We start from the raw sequence: 21,027 nt of genomic DNA on the forward strand, positions 1-21,027 counted from the left end.
CACTTCCAGCTTGTCACCATGTGAATATTGATGGAGTCACATTGATAAAATCATTTGACTGTTTCACTTCAAGTCAAAGAGTAAATGTGACTGAATCTTTAATGTTTGATACTTTTAAAGTATTTTTTGTTAAAGAATTTGCCTTTTCTCATCCATTATCATTTTTTCATATACCTCATTCTCGGGTAATCCTACGTCTTTTCACTGCCTCTCAAATGTGACTCAAGTTTGAGATATGGAAATAGTTACTGGTGTTTGTGTGTGCGTGTGTGTATCTTATGTGCACCATGAAACCATCAGGCAAAGGGATTTAAGATAGTAATCTTTCCCAAAATGGAGTGATAGGAGTCATTTTATTTGTTTCTCTTCATCTAAAGAGATTAACATATCTAAATAGACTTAACAGTTTTCTGTTGTAGATGTTTTTCGTATAGTTCAAGTAAAATGGCAAGTAATTTCTGTTTGTTTGAACAGGATGGTGAGAGAGGGCATTTTCTTTTTGAGAAAAATGATCATTGTGTCTTACAATGTAAAATTCACGCGGGTATTTCAAGTTATTTTGGTAAGACATTTATAGTCTAGTAATATTCTCTAGTATTGTCCCTCTTTATATTGTTTAATTATACTGTGCTTTTCATCAAGTGAAATTAGAGGCACATACCTTTATAAAAGACAGCTTTATGCTGAATAAATTCTTGCCCTTGGAGGTGGCAAGCACAGCTTTAATAAGAGAAAAGGAGACATTCTCTGTGGTAAGCAGTTTTGACCCAGTTTCTAAAATCTGGGTAAAGAGGCACAACACCCAGGCTCTACCCGTACAACCTAAGGACCTTACATGAACTGTGTAGTTATGAATGAAATGCTAATCCAGTTATGTGGGTTATTTTTTAAATTAATTTCTAATCACACAGGCGACATATCACTTCACTCCTCTTGTTAAAAAATACAAACGATACAAATTCTCCTCCAGTAGGAATGTCCATCCTGCATAAAAATAGAGGCACATTGTACAATTATAGAGTGAATGTTCAGTATCCTCAGAGGAAAGCCTGTTCACTGTTTCTAAAAAATGTGTGTTTATTTATGTCAGGTTGCCCTGGGCCAAGGAAAAATTTGAACCCCTCAAGGTTGAAGAGGAGGAGACCCACAGGACTGTGATTCTGGCCTGTGGTAGAACAAGATAGAACAGGTAGAATTAGAAGGGAAGGAACATTCTTGTTCAAAGATACACTTAAGTTTGTACAACTTAATCTAGTTAAAGCCAAACCTATGTGGAAATTGCTATCAGGAGAAGTTATCAAACTCAATATACATGTTCACGTATACATATCAAATAATTTCATTAGAACCACCAATAAACTTGAAATGGAAGAGATGTGTGATTCTAATTCTTGCTTATTTTGTGATTCATCCACAAAATGTATACATTTGTTGACTGCCACTGTGCATGGATGGCAGGAATTTTCCGTACATTATTTCTAATGTTCTTATTTCTGGTTTACAGATTAGGAAACTGAGACTCAGAGATGTCAATAGTCTATCCCAAGGCCACATAGTTAGCAGAGAGAGGTTGGATGCTATCACTGAGACAGGCTCTTCTCTTGGCATCATGCTACCTTGGAGATCTGCTAAGATAATCAGTTTCTGGGATGTACAAGTATAGTGGTTTAATGTCTTTGGCTCATTAAATGCCAGAAAAGTTTTGAATTCTCATTTTAATGTCATTGTAATTTTCTGAACATCTTTTTTATGACAGAAAAGACACTCTCTAAATGTTTAACCACAGGTACTGAGTCAGCTCTGACCCATCAGAATAGGCCCTACTTGTACATCAGTTGAATGTCAACTCACGTTTAAGGCCTCAGGAAGCCCAATTAATAGCAATGTAGAGTGTTTTAAACTCCTCTGGCCTTAAAGTTAATATTTAAAAAGAAAAAACAGAATCATTCTCAAAATCCTCACCTTAATCTGCTCTTAGCTCTAGTTATAAAATTCTGATTTCAATCTCTCAGGTAGTTTTGGGGTTTGTTTGTATTGTTGGGTCATTGAAAACTTGAAGTAAATGAACCTGCGAAATTTCATGACTGAGTGTCTGCCCTGTTTTTCCCTTTTTCTAGGTCTATTATTAGCAGAAGATTTTTCTGCATAGTTGGCACGCTGTACCTGTATCGGTGTATTACAATGTATGTAACTACACTCCCAGTACCCGGTATGCATTTCAACTGCTCTCCGAAGGTAAACCATTCCTTGCTGTAATTTCCCTTTTTGTTTGTTTCTCATCTTGCCCAGGGGTCCTTTGATGTAGGCCAAAGGTAAAAATTTCTTTAGAATAGAATCAAGTCCCTTTGCCTTCATCTGGGAACGTTACTAAGCAATACAGCTAGGTGGCCCCACCCTTCTTAAAATTCCCAAACCCCAGTGCTTCGCAGCTGGGGAAATATGTGGTCTAGTTAGTGTGATGGAAGCAGTTAAGCTTTGTGTGTGGGCATAGCTCTTTGGTTTCCTGCCATACTTTTAAAATATCATTCGCTCCCTTGATACAGATCCAGAAGCTTTTATATGCGTTTTCCCTCTCTTAGATGGAAGGTTCTGTTTCAAATGATATTTTTTCCTTCTTTCTATTAATCCCTACAGTGGGAATCCGTAACAGCAGAGCTAGAGACACTATTCCTGTCCCTTTGCACCCTCCACCCACCCAAACAAGATCTCTCCTCCCTGGCGGGACATCTTGCTGTATTGATCTTCTCTAGTAGCATAGAAGCTTTTCTTTAAAATAAACTTTATTCCTCTTCTATTGTCTCTACCTTTCCATCAGATTCACGTAATACTCCATACCCCAACTTTTGCCTTGGAATAATTTCAACTGGGGAGATCATCGGAATTTTATGAAATAATTAACAGGAGATTTAGTTTTAAAAATGTCTACCTACATTAAAGCTTTTTAATGTAATAAGAAGTAGAAGAAGCTCATTTCCTCGATTTGGGTGGGAGAAAAAATGGAATGCTGTGTGTTTGGAATCATTTCTTCACATCGCACTTGTGCTAGTGAAACATCCTTTCAATTTCATCCATTTGTACTTTTGTTACTTCCAGAAGAGACATTCTCTCTGATAGAACCTTGGAAGAGGGCTGAAGAATCCAGTCCCTTGGAAGAGGGATTTTTTTTTTTTTTTCGGTACGTGGGCCTCTCACTGTTGTGGCCTCTCCCGTTGCAGAGCACAGGCTCCAGACGCACAGGCTCAGCGGCCATGGCTCACGGGCCCAGCCGCTCCGCGGCATGTGGGATCCTCCCGTACCGGGGCATGAACCCGTGTCCCCTGCATTGGCAGGCGGACTCCCAACCACTGCGCCATCAGGGAAGCCCCGGAAGAGGGATTTTTAAAGTGGTGTCTTTATCATTTGAAATTCTGGATCTCTTTAGGTTGCTTGCTTACTGTGGTCCCCTTCCTTCCTAGACTTACATACGTGCTCAGAGAGGTAGCTAGTTTGTTTCTGCCCTCTTTCCGTTTTTGCTACAGTCTATTTCCGTAACTGGAGAATTCGTCATAAGGAATGAATGATCCCAAGGTTCTACTCATCTCCATCAGCAATCCTGCCTCTCTGCATCTCCTTGCTCTTTCTTCAGCCCTTCCAAAGAAAGCCAGCCTCACATCTTCTTTATCCTCTATGAAAGCTCTCAGGCACTTGCCTACAGCTCCTGACTTAGACGAAATACCTTGTTGTCACTGAGGACCCAGTGATGTAGACTCCTGCTGGGAGGCTGGCTTGATAAGCAAGTGTGTTCTCAGTAGTAGTTCGGTTCTTAAAAAAGTCTGTGCCTGGGAAGTTTCTCCACCAAGGAACATGTCATACCAGTTTAGGTAGATGTGGGATCTGGTCCAGCCCATGTTGAAGGTGGACCCAGCATCAAGGGGTCGTGCTGTGTGTGTGGCCTTTCTCCCTGATCTGGTTCCAGCCTTGTTTCTTCTTAGGACCTCTGCAGCTCCACCCAGTTGCCGGCAACCCCACGCTTGGTTAGTATTGGCACTTACAGAGTCAGCTCGAGTCATCAGCACATCCAATCAGGATCCCATAGCTAAATATAGCTTGTGGGTTTTCTTGGTAAAGACAGAGGTAATGGCAGGGACAGCATGCAAAACCAGACCCCAGTGTGTCGCTCATGTATCATGCTGCCAGAAACCCCGACTAGGGCCATCTTTCTGTGACAGTCTTCTGGAAATTAGAATCTTTAAAGTATACAGGAGGGGGTAAAATGTTAGCAAAAATTATTAGTAAAAACTCACTAAATCTAATTCTTTTGTAGAACAGAGTTCTTGGAAGAATGGGTTCAAAAACACAGTTTTTTGTTCTGAAATTTTTCAGCTGTATTCCAGAGAGAAACCAGTATAAGGAACCACCGTGTGCCAGCACCCAGACTCAGTAGTTACCAAGATTTACTACATTTGCTTCATCTTATCTTCTGTTTTTCTTTTGAAGTATCTTAAAGCAAACCCCAGACAATGTTATTTCATTGCTACATACTTAATATGCATCTAAAAATTTTGGACATTTTATCTCATAACTTTAACGCTGTTGATACATTCGGCACAATTAACAGTAATTCTTTGGTATTGGCAATTACCAACTCGTGGAATATCTTGATTGTCTTAAAAAATGCCTTTTTAAAAAAAACAGTTGGTTTGTATAAATTAGGATCCACTGTCTTTATATTATATTTAGTTGTTCTGTCTGTTAAGTCTCTACATTCTAGAGCAGTTCCTTCTCTCCTCCCCACCCCCCGTTTATTTTTTTTGGCATGCGGGATCGAACCTGTGCCCCCTGCAGTGGGAGCTTGAAGTCTGAACCGTTGGACCGCCAGGGAAGTCCCCCCACCCCCTTTTTGTAAACCCCATCAGTAACCTACAGAGATCAGAGCAGTTGTCCTGTAGAATATCCCACATTCTGGACTTATCTGTTTGCGTCTTTCTAGTGTCAATTAACTTCTTCCTTTCTCCTCCATATTTCCTCTAAATAGAAAGTTGGCTCTGGAGACTTGATTCAGTTGTTCTAATTTCTTTGGCAAGAACACTTCACAAGTAAAACAGAATGATTTCTGAAGCTAGACAGAAGACTTGGAAAAGGTCTTGAAGGCTCAGTGCTGCCTCTTGGAGATCAAACTTAAGAAACTGAGAGGTCAGACAAGGGTCAGAACACTGCACTGGGGAACAGTGTCAGAAGGGAGCGAGAGATAGTGCTCGAGAGAGATCCCAGAGACCACCTCTGCCTTCCTTAGAGCCCTACCCAGGGCTTGGTTAGTCAAAACGGAAAGGAACCTTACTGAAAGTCATCCAGTCCAGTGTCTCAATATCCTCGCCACCAAATCTTGATCAAACTCTCTCTGAACCATTGCACTGAGAGGGGACTCATTACCCTGTAAAAATACAAACCTACCCAGTAGTGGAAAGAACACTGAGGTCAGAGTGAGGATGATGTCGTCCAGCACTTGCTAGCTGTGCAGCAGTTGCATTTAACTTCTCAGAGCCGCAGTCCCTTTGTTGGCAAGACAGGGCTTATGGCACTTTTCATACCATCTTAAGGAGTTGCGAGAGTGAAAGAAGGCAGTAAATACCCAGGGCTCTGTAGATGTAAGATGCTGTACAGAAATAAGAAAGCTTGGTGTGGCCATCACGCCTTAACGCCTAGACTCTTATTCATCCAGAGAAAATGTATTTAACGTGCATTAAGCACCTGCTGTGTCTGAGGTACTGGAGTGCAAGGGGGTGAGCAGAGTAGAAGCCCCTGCCTTTGTGGAAAGTGCTTTAAGACCACCTCATCCGAACTTTCATCTTATATAATGTGGAAAATGCTGTGATATAAGGACCTTAAGCTAAGCTGCTGGCCGTAGGGATAAGAGAAGTGGAGACAGATTTGAGCAATATTTAAGTGGCTGAATCAGTACAGCTTAGCAATACATTTGATATAGGGAATAAGGAGAGAAAGGAAGGATTTCAAAGGCAACTGGCTTTTACCACTGGCATAATTATAAGGTAAGGAGGAAAACGGAGTTAATGACTTCAGATTAAACAAATAGAGTCTGAGGTACTTGTGAGATATCTAAGTGGTGGTGTCCAGGCCAACTAGCAGTCTACATCTGAAATTGAGGGAAAAATCAGCGCTAGACATTAAATATTTGTGATTCATCATATTCTCGGTGGTGTTAAAGCTGTTGGTATGGATGAAAAGGCCAGAGACAGGACATTAACGTACGATGCTTCCAGAATTGGTTATCCCCTGACTTGAGACACCATCTAAGGCCTGTTGGTTGGTGGATATTCTTATGGTTATCAGTCATCATTAAACTCCAAGGGAAGAGAGTTGAGCTTTAGAATACGACTTTGTTTAACATGGGCGCGTGAACTTAAACTTGGTTCTGCCAACATGCAAAGCCCCATAATTAGTGTACTTAATTCTTCCCTTAACACCAGTATTCAAAACGCATGGCTTCTAAGAAAAATGTTTCAACAGGTATGCAGTAGTAATTAAGAAAATTGTTCCTAGTGTTCATTCACTTGATGGCAGTGTACTCTTTACTTCACAAAATGTCATGGCTTAGAGAAGTAATCGTCATGTGAAATGATGAGGTGAGAAGAGAAGGGGGCCTGTCATCAGATGCTCCTGCAACAGAGATGAGCTGCTGGGGCGTGAGAAGGGAAGGAAGCATTCAGTTCCTGGAACAGAAGCTTCTGGGAAGCACTAGTCCTGTATCCCAGTGGGTGTGCGTGGTGGGCTTACGAGGCTGCCAAGTTAGTGCAACCTTGATTACCCCTTGTTAATCTCAACACAGCTTTTCTCCAAGGAGCATGTGTCCCAACCAGAAAACACCTTCTTGTCATCTTGTTCTAACTTTTTAGGATTCAGTTTTTTAAAATAAAAAAGGCAGAAACATTTGAGAATTCTTCTATGTCCTAAGCTTTATGTAAGAAATTTTTGTTGTTGTTGTTTTAGCAAACTCCACAAGAAAAAAAAAGAAAGAAAAAAAAACCTGCCCCAGATAACACAGATACACTAATGTTATTGGAAGAGAAGGAATAACTTATGCTGTTTTCAACTCTCATTTTAATAATCACTTGAGTTAATCTAATGCCTAAGCATTAAAGTGAGATTCATGTTGGTTCTGGTTTTTGGTCTCCATGGTGACCTTAGATTTGAAAACCTTCAAAACGAGAGAGTTACGTTACATCCTGGGTACTTAGCTGGCTAACGCATTAATCTGACATGGTGTTTTCAGTGGAATGATTTTCTTGAACTTCAAAAACGTGTCTTTTTATTTTTCCATCCAGCATACTTGAACATAGCCCACTGTCGGACAAGGCTGAGATTAATTGGACATCTGAGATTAATTGTTCAGTGGAACAATAAAATACAAATATAATAACAGAAAGACTTCCGTGTTCTTTCCTGCCACTGTCAGTTTTTTTGCATTGCACGCATTAGGAAGATCAAAGCACCTCCTTCAATTCGATGCTAAGCTGTGATGTAGTAATCCTCAGTCTCAAGGGTCTCTTTACTGGCATGTGTTCAGTCTTACAAGGCACAAGACTCACTGCTTTTTAGGATTTTATAACCTTTTTAAGTTCTTTCCTACTTTCTTAGGTAACAGCTTGAGTGCTCAAAAGCTGCCCTCCTCGCTGACAAATGTTGATGTTCTGATTAGCTCCTGCTAACCTTATCAGCATTTCAGAATATGGCTTGTGTTCTGTTACCAAAATAGCTTCATGTCATCCTGTTGAATCGTGTGGAATTTAAATTGTCAGTGCTTGATTTTACCTAATTTTCTGCTTGCCTCCCAGTTTCTTATCATTTTGTTCATTCTCATTTTTAAAAAAATTTCTTGCTTTATAATTTCCGGTAACCTCCCCCATCCCAAGTCTCTTCTTCACTTTCCCATTTTTCTCTCCACTGTTCTCTTCCCTTTTCAGGAATGAGAAAAAAAGAAAAAGAAAAAAGAAAAATGTACTAAGTCACTTCTTTCTGTCTTAAAAAAAGGTTATTTTTCCCCATCTTAAAGAAACTCTACATTCATTATAGATACATTGCAAAAATGTAAAAAGGAAAATTTTTACACTCATGGTTCTATCTACTGTTCATGTTTCAGTATATTTATTAGTTCTTTATGTGTATTTTTCTTACATAGTTCTGATCATGCTTTTTGTGCAGTTGTTCCTGTGTCTTTATAGTTAACATTTGTTATATGCATTTTTACATGATTTTATAAACTTTCTAAATGGTTTTCTTATTTATGGGAAGTCTCCAGGGAGACAGGGATTGTGAGGCAGAGAGATTATAGATGTGACTTCTTTTCACAAACAAGCGGATTGCTTACTTCTGAACAAACATTTCTAGAGGACCTGTCTTGCGTGGGGTGAATTTTGAGGATACACAAACACGTAAGACAAATGGGCATCCAGAAGCTGTGACAGACATGTAACACATAAGATTATTCTCTGACTACAGCCTTCACTGTAATAGGCGTGAGGTGCTCAGTTGCCATGGAAGCAGAGAAGAAGGTGGCAAACTTTGCTGGGAGTGTTGGCTGCACTGAGGAGGTGCCGTCCAAGCCAAGTCTGAAAAGGATGAGTAGGTGTTTGCCAAGTGGAGTTAAAGGGAGAGAACAGAAAGGGTGTGAAAGGAAGTCTGAAGGCGCAGGTAAAGTTAGAGACGCCTGGTCATGTGGTCCTGTGGGCTGAGTGGCAGAGAGAAAGCCAGAGAGGCACGTTGTGGGCAGGTTTTAAGGGATCTGGTCACCCTTCTAAGGAGTCTGGCCACAGGAAGCCAGGAAAGGTTGGAGCAGTGAATAGGATGTGATCACATCTGTCTCTTAGAAAGCCATCTCTCCAGTGATACAGAAAGTAAGCTGTTTGGGAGAGAGGAGGGGAGGTAGACTTCGAGCGGTGCTAAATTACGTCTACCTGTTTCGTGCCAGGTATGATTCTCAATGTTTTTTCACTGAAGTCTCACAGTCATGAGTGGGAGGAAGTTGCAGTTGGTCCAGAGATGCTTGACTTGCCTGTTGTCTTGCAGGTACTAAGTGGCAGAGGCAAGAAGTTCAGCCGCATCTCTGTTCTTGGTACTCCACACGAGGGAGGCAGATGAGGCTGCTTTTGTGCGGTGTTTCAAATTTAAAGATGAGGAATGCCTAGACCAGGGCAAACATTGGGAAGGTGACAGAGGTTTCCTACATGGCAGCAGGCATCTAGTGTGAAGAGGTCACCAGGGTGAACAAGCATTCACTGAAGAAATCCAAAGAGCCTCGGAGGTGACGCTATATGACTCTACACGAAGCGTGATCCACTGTGTCAGAGTACAGGCAGATGGACAGCAGGACTTTTGTCCTGAGGAAGGTTCCAGAGCTTCCCAGACACTGCAGGCCGGTGGGTTCCATTCAGAAGCCATACTGTCCTGCTTGAGAGGCTCCCACTGGCCACGTGTGAGACAATTGGAGCACCACAATGAAATATGACAGTAATTAATTATAATACGTTAATAAGAAACATTTTAAAAATTAGTGCTGGTGAGAAAAAATTAACTGCTAGATATAAAAGAAATATTAGAAATAGAAAATCACCATTTTGCAACCACTGTAGTAATAATTCCAGCAAGAATCATCAACAGATGCTAAAGCCACTGGGTGAAAGGTGGGGCACCATAATATTTATATAGTTTCAAAAAGTCACAAACTGCTTGTTAATAATAAAGGGGCAAAGGTGTGTATTCGGAGGAGAAATCTGGCAGACACTCTGGCAGCCAAGTGATCAAACCAGCAACAGAACAAATGATATCGGATGCTTTTTGATCTGATGCACTGGGTAGGACACATCATTTCTGTATATTCCTGCCAATAACATTTAACCTGAGTTTAAACATAAGGAAACAGTCAGATAAAAGCCAAATGGAGGGACATGCTCTTGATATAAAAAAACTAGACTGGACTCTTTAAAATAAAATGTCAGTGTCATTTAAAAAAAAAAAAAAGGACTGAGAAACTAGTAGACTAAGAAAAATTAAGAGTATGACAAGTACCCTCAATATGTCTCCTCTGATTGAATCCTAGATTCCGGGGGGAAAGCTATACAGGACATTGTTGAGACTATGGGGGCATCTGAATAAGGATGTCTATTAACCATGAGAGTATTCTATCATTGTTAAATTTCGTGAGTGTGATTACAGAAGAAAATGTCCTTGTTTGTACACTTAAGGGTAAAGTGTCATAATGTATTCAAATTAAATCTCAAATGGCCCAGGAAAAAAAAGTGGGAGAAGAAGGAGAAGCAAGTGTGGCAAAATATTGATAATTGATGAGTCTAAGGATGTTCATTATTCTCTTCTTTAGATTTACACATTTTCAAAGCAAAAATTTGAGGGAATTTTTTTTCAATTTTCACCTCATGACCAGGTAGGCTACAGAATCTCTCAGATATAATTTTTGTTAAAGGGAAATCTTGCCTGACTGAAATACTGGATTTCTTTAATGTGACAAATAAGTATCTGGGTAAATGGAAATCCATAGCTGATCTTTATTTAAGATTTTATGAAGGCTCTGATAAGTCTCCTTACTAAAGGCCATGAAAACATTTTTACGTTTTTACTGGGGGAAAGGGAGGCTGGTAGGGGATGAGTGCTTTATTACTGATGATTATTTAGACACCCCTCCCCATGAAAAAAAAAAGCCTGCCTGGTATAGGAACTCTTGGATACATTGGATAATGGAGCAGTGTGGAGAGCCAGATCCCTCAGAGCTCAGCGGAGGGAAAAATGTTTTTAAGGTTGTATATCTGAGTTCTAAGAGGATGTGTATAGGGAAATCTCCCTACTTCAGATCATTTGAGATGGAGATAATATTTGCGGATGAAACTAAATCTTCCCAGGAATGAAATGATAACCATCTGAGGAAGAATTCATAAAAGTGATCACAGATGAACATCCGTGAGGGCTGTGGATTTAAGGAGAATTTCACTTCTTGGCTGCTAAGCATTGCGTTCTCACTTAAGGAACTCCTCACCCAAAACATGGGCCTAACTTGATCATTGTAATGTGGTCTGATATTTGTATAGCGCTTTATAATTTTTGAGCAATCACTTTTATAAACATTACCTCCCTTTGGCAGTGAGGGTTGAGGATGAGGTGGTGGTATTCTCGCCATTTTACAGATGAGAGAACTGAAGCTAGAATGGGTAAAATGGTTCGTCCAGAGCCACCTGGATGGTTAACCCAAAACGGGGGCTTGCGGCTGGATTTATCCTCATTGTTGTTCTTATGACATAAGCTTAGAGGTCTTTGGAGCATCCCTCCTACGCAGCACAACATAAAGCAAGGAAAGTTAAGATCAAACTGAAAACACCTTGCTCAAGAAGGTGGAAAATGTGTAATTTGTTTGTGAAAGATTCCCATGGAAATAACTTTTTTAGAGATGGGGAAATTTGATTTAATGGAAAAAACACTTACGAAAAATAGATCTTTAGTGAATAATGAATAAAATTTTTAAACCGTTCAACTATATTTAAATGATTTATGTAAAATGGATTCAATTTCATTAGCATGACAAAAACAACAAAAAAAGTGAACCTGGAGACATTGTCCAGCCTTTGTTATTTGGAGAAGTGTTTGCACCAATAGCTGCTCTCTCCAGGGAACCAAAAGGCAAGATCCTTTAGTGAGAGGTAAGACATTTGGATCTGATCCCAACTGAGTCACCGTGAAATAGAAAAATAGCGCCTCTATTTGCTTATCTGTAAAATGGATATAATTACATATACGCTAACCACCTGATAGGCTTGTGAGGCTACAATGAGCTAATTGACAGGAAAACTCTGTTAAAAAGTTGGAATCTCTGTACAAACAAAATGTAATATTTTATTATGTACAAACGACCCTACATTCCTTTTTGTTGTTTTTTTTTACTCCTCAATCGACAGTCACAAAAAGGTATGAGAAATTATAAGGGACAGTTTTTTTTTTTAATTGGCATATAATTGCTTTACAGTGTTGTGTTGGTTTCTGCTGTACAACGAAGTGAATCAGCTGTATGTATACATGTATCCCCTCCCTCTTGGACCTCCCTCCCCACCTCCAATCCCACCCATCTAGGTCATCACAGAGCACTGAACTGAGCTCCCAGTGCTATACAGCAGGTTCCCACTAGCTAGCTACTTTACACATGGTAGTGTATTTATGTCAAACCTGATCTCCCAATTCCTCCCACCCTCCCCTTGCCCCACTGTGTCCACACGTCCATCCTCTACCTCTGAGTCTCTATTCCTGCCCTGGAAATAGGTTCATCTGTACTATTTTTGTAGATTCCACACATATGCTTTAATATACGATATTTGTTTTTCTCTTTCTGACTTACTTCGCTTTGTATGACAGACTCTAGCTCCATCCATATCTCTACAAATGACCCAATTTCGTTCCTTTTTATGGCTGAGTAATATTCCATTGTAGATATGTATCACATCTTCATGGTATATATGTATCACAGAAGGTCGGAGAAATTATAAGGGGCAGTTTTGAACCTCTCACTGCTGCTGTGAAATCTAAAACATTCATCAAACTTAGCAACACACCATCTTCCCCTCAGTCTTCAAGGTCATGCTCAAGGACATTCCATGCCTCAAATTAGTTCTTAAGTGTCCATCACTGGTTAGGAGCGCCGTGTGCCTGTTGAAATTCAGGAAGTGGCATAGTTTTGCTGCTTTTGTTTGGGAGTTGAAGTTGAGGCGGGGACTGCAGCACATAGCGTGTGTTTCCCAGTTGCAGGCTGCGCAGGACATGGATTGATGGGGATTCCATTGATCCTGCTGTTCCCTGATGCTTGATTCCCTTAGCGGATCTGACCTGTGGTCTGGGTGTTGAAGAACAGCTTTCTTTTTTTTTTTTTTTTTTTTTTTTTGCGTTATGCAGGCCTCTCACTGTTGTGGCCTCTCCCGCTGCGGAGCACAGGCTCAGCGGCCATGGCTCACGGGCCCAGCTGCTCCGCAGCATGTGGGATCTTCCCGGACCGGGGCACGAACCCGTGACCCCTGCATCGGCAGGCGGACTCTCAACCACTGCGCCACCAGGGAAGCCCCAAGAACAGCTTTCTTTACATGCCATGGATGGTAGTGCATTTTCTGTTTTGGAGGAAGACTTTTCTTCTGGAACAAGACAAGAAGTTATTTGCCCTGGTGGTAGTAGCTAGATTCATTGAATGCATGAATGAGGACAGGTCCACTGAGAGACATCTGACTGTTCCTGGTGGTTGGTATGGGGCATGATGGCATGACGTTACCTTTGTAAGGAACCTAGGCTGCTCAGAGCAAGGTTGCTTCATGTGTATCCGGTTCTTGGTTTATGCAGGCTTGGGGAGGCGCTGGCAGTGTACAGGTAGCGTGCAGTTTGCAGATAATACATACGCGGAGTCAGAGGACTTGGGACCCATTCCAGCTCCCAAACTGAACAGCCGGGGGACCCAGGACAGAGTTAAGACCTGCCTCGCTGATTTTTCAGGGCTGCTGTAAGATGAAGCATTGGTAAGACTCAAGGATTATATTAAATAGCATTTCTGCTCTTTAGCACTCACTTTCAGCCCTTCCTCCAAGTTATACCAAAGCCATTGATTCGTGCAGCATTATTTGATGAGTTTGGGTTCTAGGTTCTCCCTCTCCTGCCAGAAGGGGATGAAGCACAGTCAATGTCCCCACTTTTCAGATGCACTTAAGAGAAAAGGCAAGTGCATGAGGCCATCTGCAAACTGAATGGTGGTGAACAGCCTATCATCAGAGCACTGTGTATTCAGCATTGAAAACATACTGGGGGGGGGGGGCTTCCCTGGTGGCGCAGTGGTTGAGAGTCCGCCTGCCGATGCAGGGGACACGGGTTCGTGCCCCGGTCCGGGAAGATCCCACGTGCTGTGGAGCGGCTGGGCTCGTGAGCCATGGCCGCTGAGCCTGCGTGTCCGGAGCCTGTGCTCCGCAACGGGAGAGGCCACAACAGTGAGAGGCCCGTGTACCGCAAAAAAACAAACAAACAAAAAAAAACATACTGGGGGAACCTGGTTTTTAGTAACCAAAGGCTCACTGGTTTGAACCCTTCTGGAGTGGTCTGTCTCTTTCAGAAGCCTCTCCGTCTGTCTTCTGCTCTCCATTTCTTTCTATGTCTCATATTGCTTAAGTGATTTAGCCAGTTAATTTCTTGGCCGTTTATTAGAACTTGAAGAAAATTGCTCTGTTTTTACTGAAAAGTGATTTTTCTCTGACCCTAGGAGATCATAATTCACATAATGATGCAGATGCAAGACCTTGTCACATCTTTGTAGTGCCCACTGAGAAAGTGTTTGTGTGAATGTCCCCCAAATATCTCTGCTTTCAAAGATGAGCACTCAGAAGTCTACTGATGGGGAGGTTAGAGCTCCAGGTACACACTCCATCCTCTTTCCCACTGAATGCAACCCAACACACAGGCCACAGTGTCTGGAGCAGCCCTTTGAGGACTCTGGAAAATGGTAGCAGGCAGAGTGCAGAAGGAAACTAAAATGAGAAGGAAGGAAGATGGAGCTGGGAGCTTCCTGTTTCTGCTTCTTCCTCTTCCTCCCTCCCCCCTCCCCCTCCTCCCTTTTCCTCCTTTTCCTCCTCTTCTTCTGTTTTCTTCCCGTGTCTCCTGCCTGTACTCAGAAGTAACCTAAATCTCAGAACTGCAGAACTCCACAGGAATCCCCTCCTTTCTAGCCCAACAAGCAGGGAACTCCTACCGGTTTCCATGCAAACCATGCTAACATGCAGTGTGTACATCCTAGATTTTTCCTGTGCATGTTTTTTTAAACAGTTATAATTATACCAAACATTTGGTTTCATTTTTTTCCTCTTGGTAGAAGAAAATATGATATAACTTACTACGAAGTCATTGTATGCTTATTTTTAAATAATGTATTAAACAATTATGGCCTAGTTCAGTGCATTCGAATCACTATAGTGTGCATTAGAATCACCTCAGATTCTGGCTCAGTAGGTCCTGAGGGGGTACAGGCACACGTTATTTTATTGAGCATTGCTTTATTACACTTTATAGTTATCGCAGTTTTTAGAAACTGGAAGTTTGTGGCGATTCTGGGTGGAACAAGTCTGTCACCACCATTTTTCCAGCATCATTTGCTCACTTCATGTGTGCGTCACATTTTGGTAATTCTTGCAGATTTTCAGACTTTGTATTTGTTATGTGATCTGTGACCAGTGATCTTTGATGTTACTACTGCCACTTGCTGAAGGCTCAGATGATGGTTGTCATTTTTAGCACTAAAGTATTTTTTTAATTAAGGCACGTACATTGGTTTTTTAGACATAAAGCTATTGTACGCTTAATAGACTACAATATCCATAACTTTTTATGCACTGGGAAACCAAAAAATTCGTGAAACTCGCTTAATTGGAATATTCGCTTTATTGCTGTGGTCTGAAAGCGAACGTGAAATATCTCCGAGGTATGCCTGTAATGACAGGCAACCCCTGGTGTTGCCATTGCTCCCCTGGCCCAGGTTCTGAATGGCAAGGGAACAGTTATCTAACAATTCCCATTTGGGTTGTTTCTAGTTTGTTGCTTTTATAAATAATATTGTGCGTAAAGGTTTTCTTCATGTGCGGGATCACTTCTTGGAGGTAGGTGCCTAGAAACAACTAAGCACTGAGTCACACACAGGTCATGGCTGTTTGGATTGGTGGTCAATATTGATGATGATTTTTGCAGAGGATTTTGCCAGTTGTAATAAATATATTACTCCCCAGGTTGGTGATGAGGAAATTGAGGCTTAGAGTGGTTCGGCTGCCCAGGGTCACACAGCTAATTGGTAGGAGAGCCATGCTTTTAACCCAGCCTGTCTGTTTCGGAGGCCACTGCCTCTTCCTCCCTGCACTGCTGGCTGCTGCATTTACCACGTTCCTTCCCTCCTCTTTAAGGAGCCTGTTTGAGAAGATCAGTGACGTTGTCCCTGCCCCACCATTGGCTATCTTTTTTTAGCTTTGCTAATTTGATATGGGAAAGAATGAGCTCCTGTTAATGTTCATTTTTATTTCTATTTGCTTGACAGAGCCAGTGCCTCCAGCTGGTCACATCCTTTGTCCTTTGATAAATTTTGTTTCCTAAATGGTCTTATTTACTTGACTTATGTGTACCGTGTACACGGTAAAGATGTTAAGTTGTTTCTGCTCCAGTTGTGTTGTCATTTGCCTTAGAGTTTGTTTACCTTCTTAGAGTGTAATTTAAAAATTTTATGTAGCTGTAACCATCCATCTTCTTGTCCTGTTCCCCACTGAGCTTTTAAAGAGCCTTTCCCCTTGCAGAGGTTTGACAATCATGGAAAGATATTTTTAAAAGAAAGCATAGATGTGTTGAGGGCACTTGTAAGAAATGGAGCATTAATTTTGGGCTGTTTTTCCTCAATGCCATGTTTACCTCATAATCTCTCCCTCTTTTCCTACCCCTACAGTTTCTCCACAAATATTTTCCTACCAAAATGAGAGGGCAAATTGAGGGGGAATGGTGCTCAAGAATATGATGTATAGTTTTCAAAACACAGAGGGAGTTTCGAAAGGACAATTTGAAATAATGTAAACTGAAGAACTACCTAAGCTTTTTTGCCATAATTTTCTTCCATTTATTACCCGTTGTTATGACAGAACCAGACCAAACTTTCAATTTAAAACTCTCAAAAAATTTTTATCATGTTCATACATGCGTGCAATTTAAGAAACAAAATGATCCTACAGGACTTATTATGAAAACCATGGTACGCAACCCTTACCCTAATCACACTCAGCCTGCTTTCCTACTCTCTTTAGCTCTTTCAACTGAGTCTCGTGGTGTTTACCTTCATTTCTTTAACTCTTTTTACAGAATTTTTGTGTGTGTATGTGTTTATCCTCAGGTCTCTAAGTGCCATGGCAATATTGTTTCTTTATAATTTCCAATACAGGCTGTTGCTGACTTCCTGCTGGGGAAGGCCAGGATTCAGAGCCCTCGTATTCCCCACACAATCCTCCCCTGCAGCTTGTATGTGTTCTGTGCCTTTTCCTTCCCTTCTTCCCCTCCCCCACCATCCCAGTACAGTAGTTTAGGCTTCTTATCCCATCTTCCCAGTGTCATTTTCTGTCCTTGATTTAACTCAGTATTCAGAGCTTACATTCTTACAGTTTTGTAGATGCTATTCATAGCCAAGTCATATAGTTTCCTATAATTACTTTTCAACACAATATTTCATTTCCTGTAGAGTCCGTAATTGCCTTGCTTTTTTGCTCTGTTAGTTTTCTGTGTACTTACTCGTTCCCATGTTGTGACTCAGTGCAGCCGCGGAATTAGGTGTTCTGTTAGCCTCATCTCCAGAGCTCTGACTCACCCATTTAGGGGGCTCCCTCTCTTAGGCCTACAGCACAGCTCTCAGTATTCCCTTCGCTGGCATCCTAGCAAATCCCGTTTCTTCTTTTTTCTGTTTTCTCCTTTGCCTTGTAGAGTACATCTTCTGTAATTTCCCGCAAAAAGAATACATAGGTGGTAAATATTGCGAAATCTTGTATATATGAAATGACTTTAGTTTATCCTTGGTCTATTTTTTAAGATTAGGCTCAGTTAATAATATGGCTGCGTGTAGAATTCTAAATTGGAAATCATTTTCCCTCAGAATTTGGAGGCATTTTTCTGAAGCCTTTTCTTTTCCAGTATTGCTTTTGAAGAAGCCTGATTCTTGATCTTTTGTGTGAAGCTTGTTTTTGATCTCTGGATGCTTGAAGGTCCCTTGTTAGCCCCAAGTTTCTGAAGTTCCATAATGCTGAGTCTTGCTATGTAGATCTGTTTGCTTCTGTTGAGCTGGACTTTCAGTGATCCCTTTCAATTTGGAAATCCGTATCTGCTGTGTGGTATGTTCAACCTGACGTCCTTAACTAGAAATCTTGATCAGTTTTTTTAAAGGGAAATTATAATGAAACATGTTTCCCAGAGCTCAGAATATTATCAGTTAAATGTTGAAAAGGGGTCATGGTGATTAAATTGGCTCACCAAAATTTAAAAGAATGCTGACAAACATAAAATATAGACAGTCACACATTTTATTTGCCAGAGCAAACAAAAGTTTCGGTGAATGACTTGTTCATGCCATTTACCACTCTAGTATCCAGCCCAGACTTGTATCAGAGACAGGTAGACTTATTTGTAAACTTTTTGACTCTTATTAAAAGGAAAAACATGCAGTTCTACCCACATAATTTCAGAAGATTGAAGGTACATCCTACTCAGTCCCTTGCTTCAATTTGGTCCCCCAAAATCACATACCAAAAAAAAAATTCATATATTTGACTTTCTAACCTCCAGCTGCTTTAGCTAATAAGTTAGTAGAACATTTGTCCTCTAGGCCAAGCGTGTGAAATAGATCTTTAAATTTTTCCCAGAGATTTTCCCCCAGATGGCAGTTATGGTAGTAAATCAATCAGTCAGTCTTTAACAGTGTAGTGAAAAAAAACTTTAGTAACTAAATATCTGCTGACATGTGCTCTAAAAAGTGCCAACATGTAAGGGGAGCTCTGAAGCTGCCTGCTTCATCTCTAGGACCACACTCTTCCAAGGGCTGTCTGAACAGCAGTGAATGTTGAGTGGGCACACTTCATGGTGGGGGGGGGGGCGGTGACTTTACATGTCTTAATATAAACTCATAAAGCAAAAACACTCCTGTGCATCTCCTGTACTCTGAAAACCCCACTGAATACTTCTGTGACTAGGTATATGGGTTTCCCCACACACGCACACACACACAAGCAAATCTCTAACCCTCTTTAACTCCATTCTGGCACTGTCTACCTGGAAATAGCATCGGATCCCACAGGGTAAGGGCTCAATCTCACACTGACTGTCAGCCCCCAACCACTTCAGACTCTGATCACAGGTTCAGATTGTCACCTATACTTCTTACCGACCAGCTTTAAATTGGAAGTTCCTATGACCCCCCTCCTTGGGTTCAGTTAATTTGCTAGAGCTCACAGAACTCAGGAAAATATTTTACTTACTAGATTAGCAGTTTATTGTAAAAGGATATAACGTAGGACCAGCCACATGGAAGAGGTGTGTAGGGCAAGGTATGTGGGAAGGGGCGTGCATCACTCTCCCCACATCTCCTCACGTCCACCAACCTGGGAGCTCTCCAAACCCCTGTCCTTTTGGATTTCTGTGGAGGCTTCATTATAGAGGCATGATTGATTAAATCATTGGCCATTGGTAATTCACTCAACCCCCAGCCCTTCTCCCCTCCTTGGAAGTGGCGGGAAGTGGGAAAGAGGTTCCAACCCTCTAGTCGCCTGGTTGGATCTCCTGGCAACCACCCCCATCCTTAGGGGCTTTCCAGAAGTCACCTTGAACTCATGAACATGAACCTAGGTGTGGTTGAAAGGGGCTTTTATGAATAACCAAAGACACCTCTATCTCTTCTCGGGAGATTCCAAAGGTTGTAGAAGCTCTGTGCCAGGAACAGGGGCGAAGGCCAAATATATATTTCTCATTATAAATCACAATATTACAAAGCTTAATTCTGAATATAAGTTATAATCGTAGCAGACTTTTATGTGGGCTAATAGTCTGATTTTTTCTTTTCCCACCAGCTCTTCGGAGACTGGGAAGCCCAACTGAGGAGAATAATGAAGCTCATTGCTGGTGGCGGCCTGTCCATCACGGGCTCCCACAACATGTGTGGGGACTACCTGTACAGCGGCCACACGGTCATGCTCACACTCACCTACCTATTTATCAAAGAGTGTAAGTCGAAAGCAGCCTTCCATGAGAAATGTAACTGGGCATGGAAAATGGGAACAGAACAGGCCTGATGTCAGCGGCCCTGGGGGGCGGGATTCCTAACCGCCTGCTGGTTGGTACCTGCAATACTTTAATGGGGTTAAGCCTTATCCTTGGAGATGCCATATTGGAAGACTTGGGTCACAAACTGATTTTGAATCCTGGTGCTATTACTTGCTAGCTCTGTGACCTTGGGGAAAACCTCTAACCTCTGTAAGTCATAGTTTCCTCATCTTTAGAATGAGATACTGATAGCTCCTTCATGAGCTATCAGCTTCATGATAGCTCTCTCATGAGGGAGAGGTTGTGAAAATTAAAATAGATGGCATATAGGGACACTAGTAGAGGTGCAGGGAGAATGAACGGTAGCCGGTCTTTGTTGTTGTATTGTTAGAGTACCAAGTACAGATTTTCCTGGAAATGGAACATGGAGCCCTGTACATACTCTTAAGACCCTACCCCCAACCGTGACCACTCCATTTAAACTGACAAACCTCCCTTCACCCTCTCTACTGCTGATCCTACTTATTTGGTTCAATTTTTTACTTTTCCATAGGCTTTAACACCTTCTAACATAATGTATAATTTACTTTATTATAATTATTATTTATTGTTTCTCTTCAGTACTAGGAAGGGATCTCCCCACAAAGGCAGGCTCTTTGCCTATTTTGTTCATTGATTCCAGTGACTAGAGCAGTTCCTGTCCTGGGCACATCGTAGATGCTAAATAAATAGTGGTTGAATGAATGATGGATACTTGGACCCCTTGAAAATTCTGTAAAAGCCTAAACTGTCTTCCCCAGGGTGAGAAGGGTAGATCACACTCAGACAACATTATTGCCTAAAATTTCAGACCCTCTGAAGCCCACTCAGTGAGAATACAAGGTAGGAAGGCCTGCACGAATAGAGATTTTGAATCTCCCATCAGGTGACTTCCCAGACACTGCCCTGCCCTTGGGAACGTACTTGGGCTTGAATTCCCAGGCATTTGGATCCTCTCTTATTTGTATTTGAGAAATGGAGATCTCAAAGACTTTCAAATTAGTGTATGGTTGCAGAGCTTGGAAAGCAAATAGGGCAGTTGTATCAATTATAATTGCCTAGTCTGTGTATAAGGATCAAAAGGTACTGATTTTTGTATAGAGCATTAATCCCAAATTATTTCCTGGTAAATTTAATTGTCAGTGGGCGGTGTTG

The 21,027-nt window shown here is 41.4% G+C and overlaps 1 protein-coding gene across 14 annotated transcripts in view; it reads left to right on the top strand.

Moving 5' to 3' along the window:
* The window catches only part of SGMS1 (sphingomyelin synthase 1), a 290,636-nt gene that overhangs the window by 266,678 nt on the left and 2,931 nt on the right, over positions 1 to 21,027 (top strand). For all 14 annotated transcript variants that reach the window (XM_067710125.1, XM_067710129.1, XM_067710131.1 and 11 more), the window contains 2 exons: positions 2,118 to 2,235; positions 19,641 to 19,794. In XM_067710125.1, the coding sequence (XP_067566226.1) occupies positions 2,118 to 2,235; positions 19,641 to 19,794 (272 nt within the window). The remainder of the gene's footprint in view (positions 1 to 2,117; positions 2,236 to 19,640; positions 19,795 to 21,027) is intronic.

Source organism: Pseudorca crassidens, chromosome 16 (assembly GCF_039906515.1).
Source record: "Pseudorca crassidens isolate mPseCra1 chromosome 16, mPseCra1.hap1, whole genome shotgun sequence".
In the NCBI taxonomy this organism is placed as follows: Eukaryota; Metazoa; Chordata; class Mammalia; order Artiodactyla; family Delphinidae; genus Pseudorca; species Pseudorca crassidens.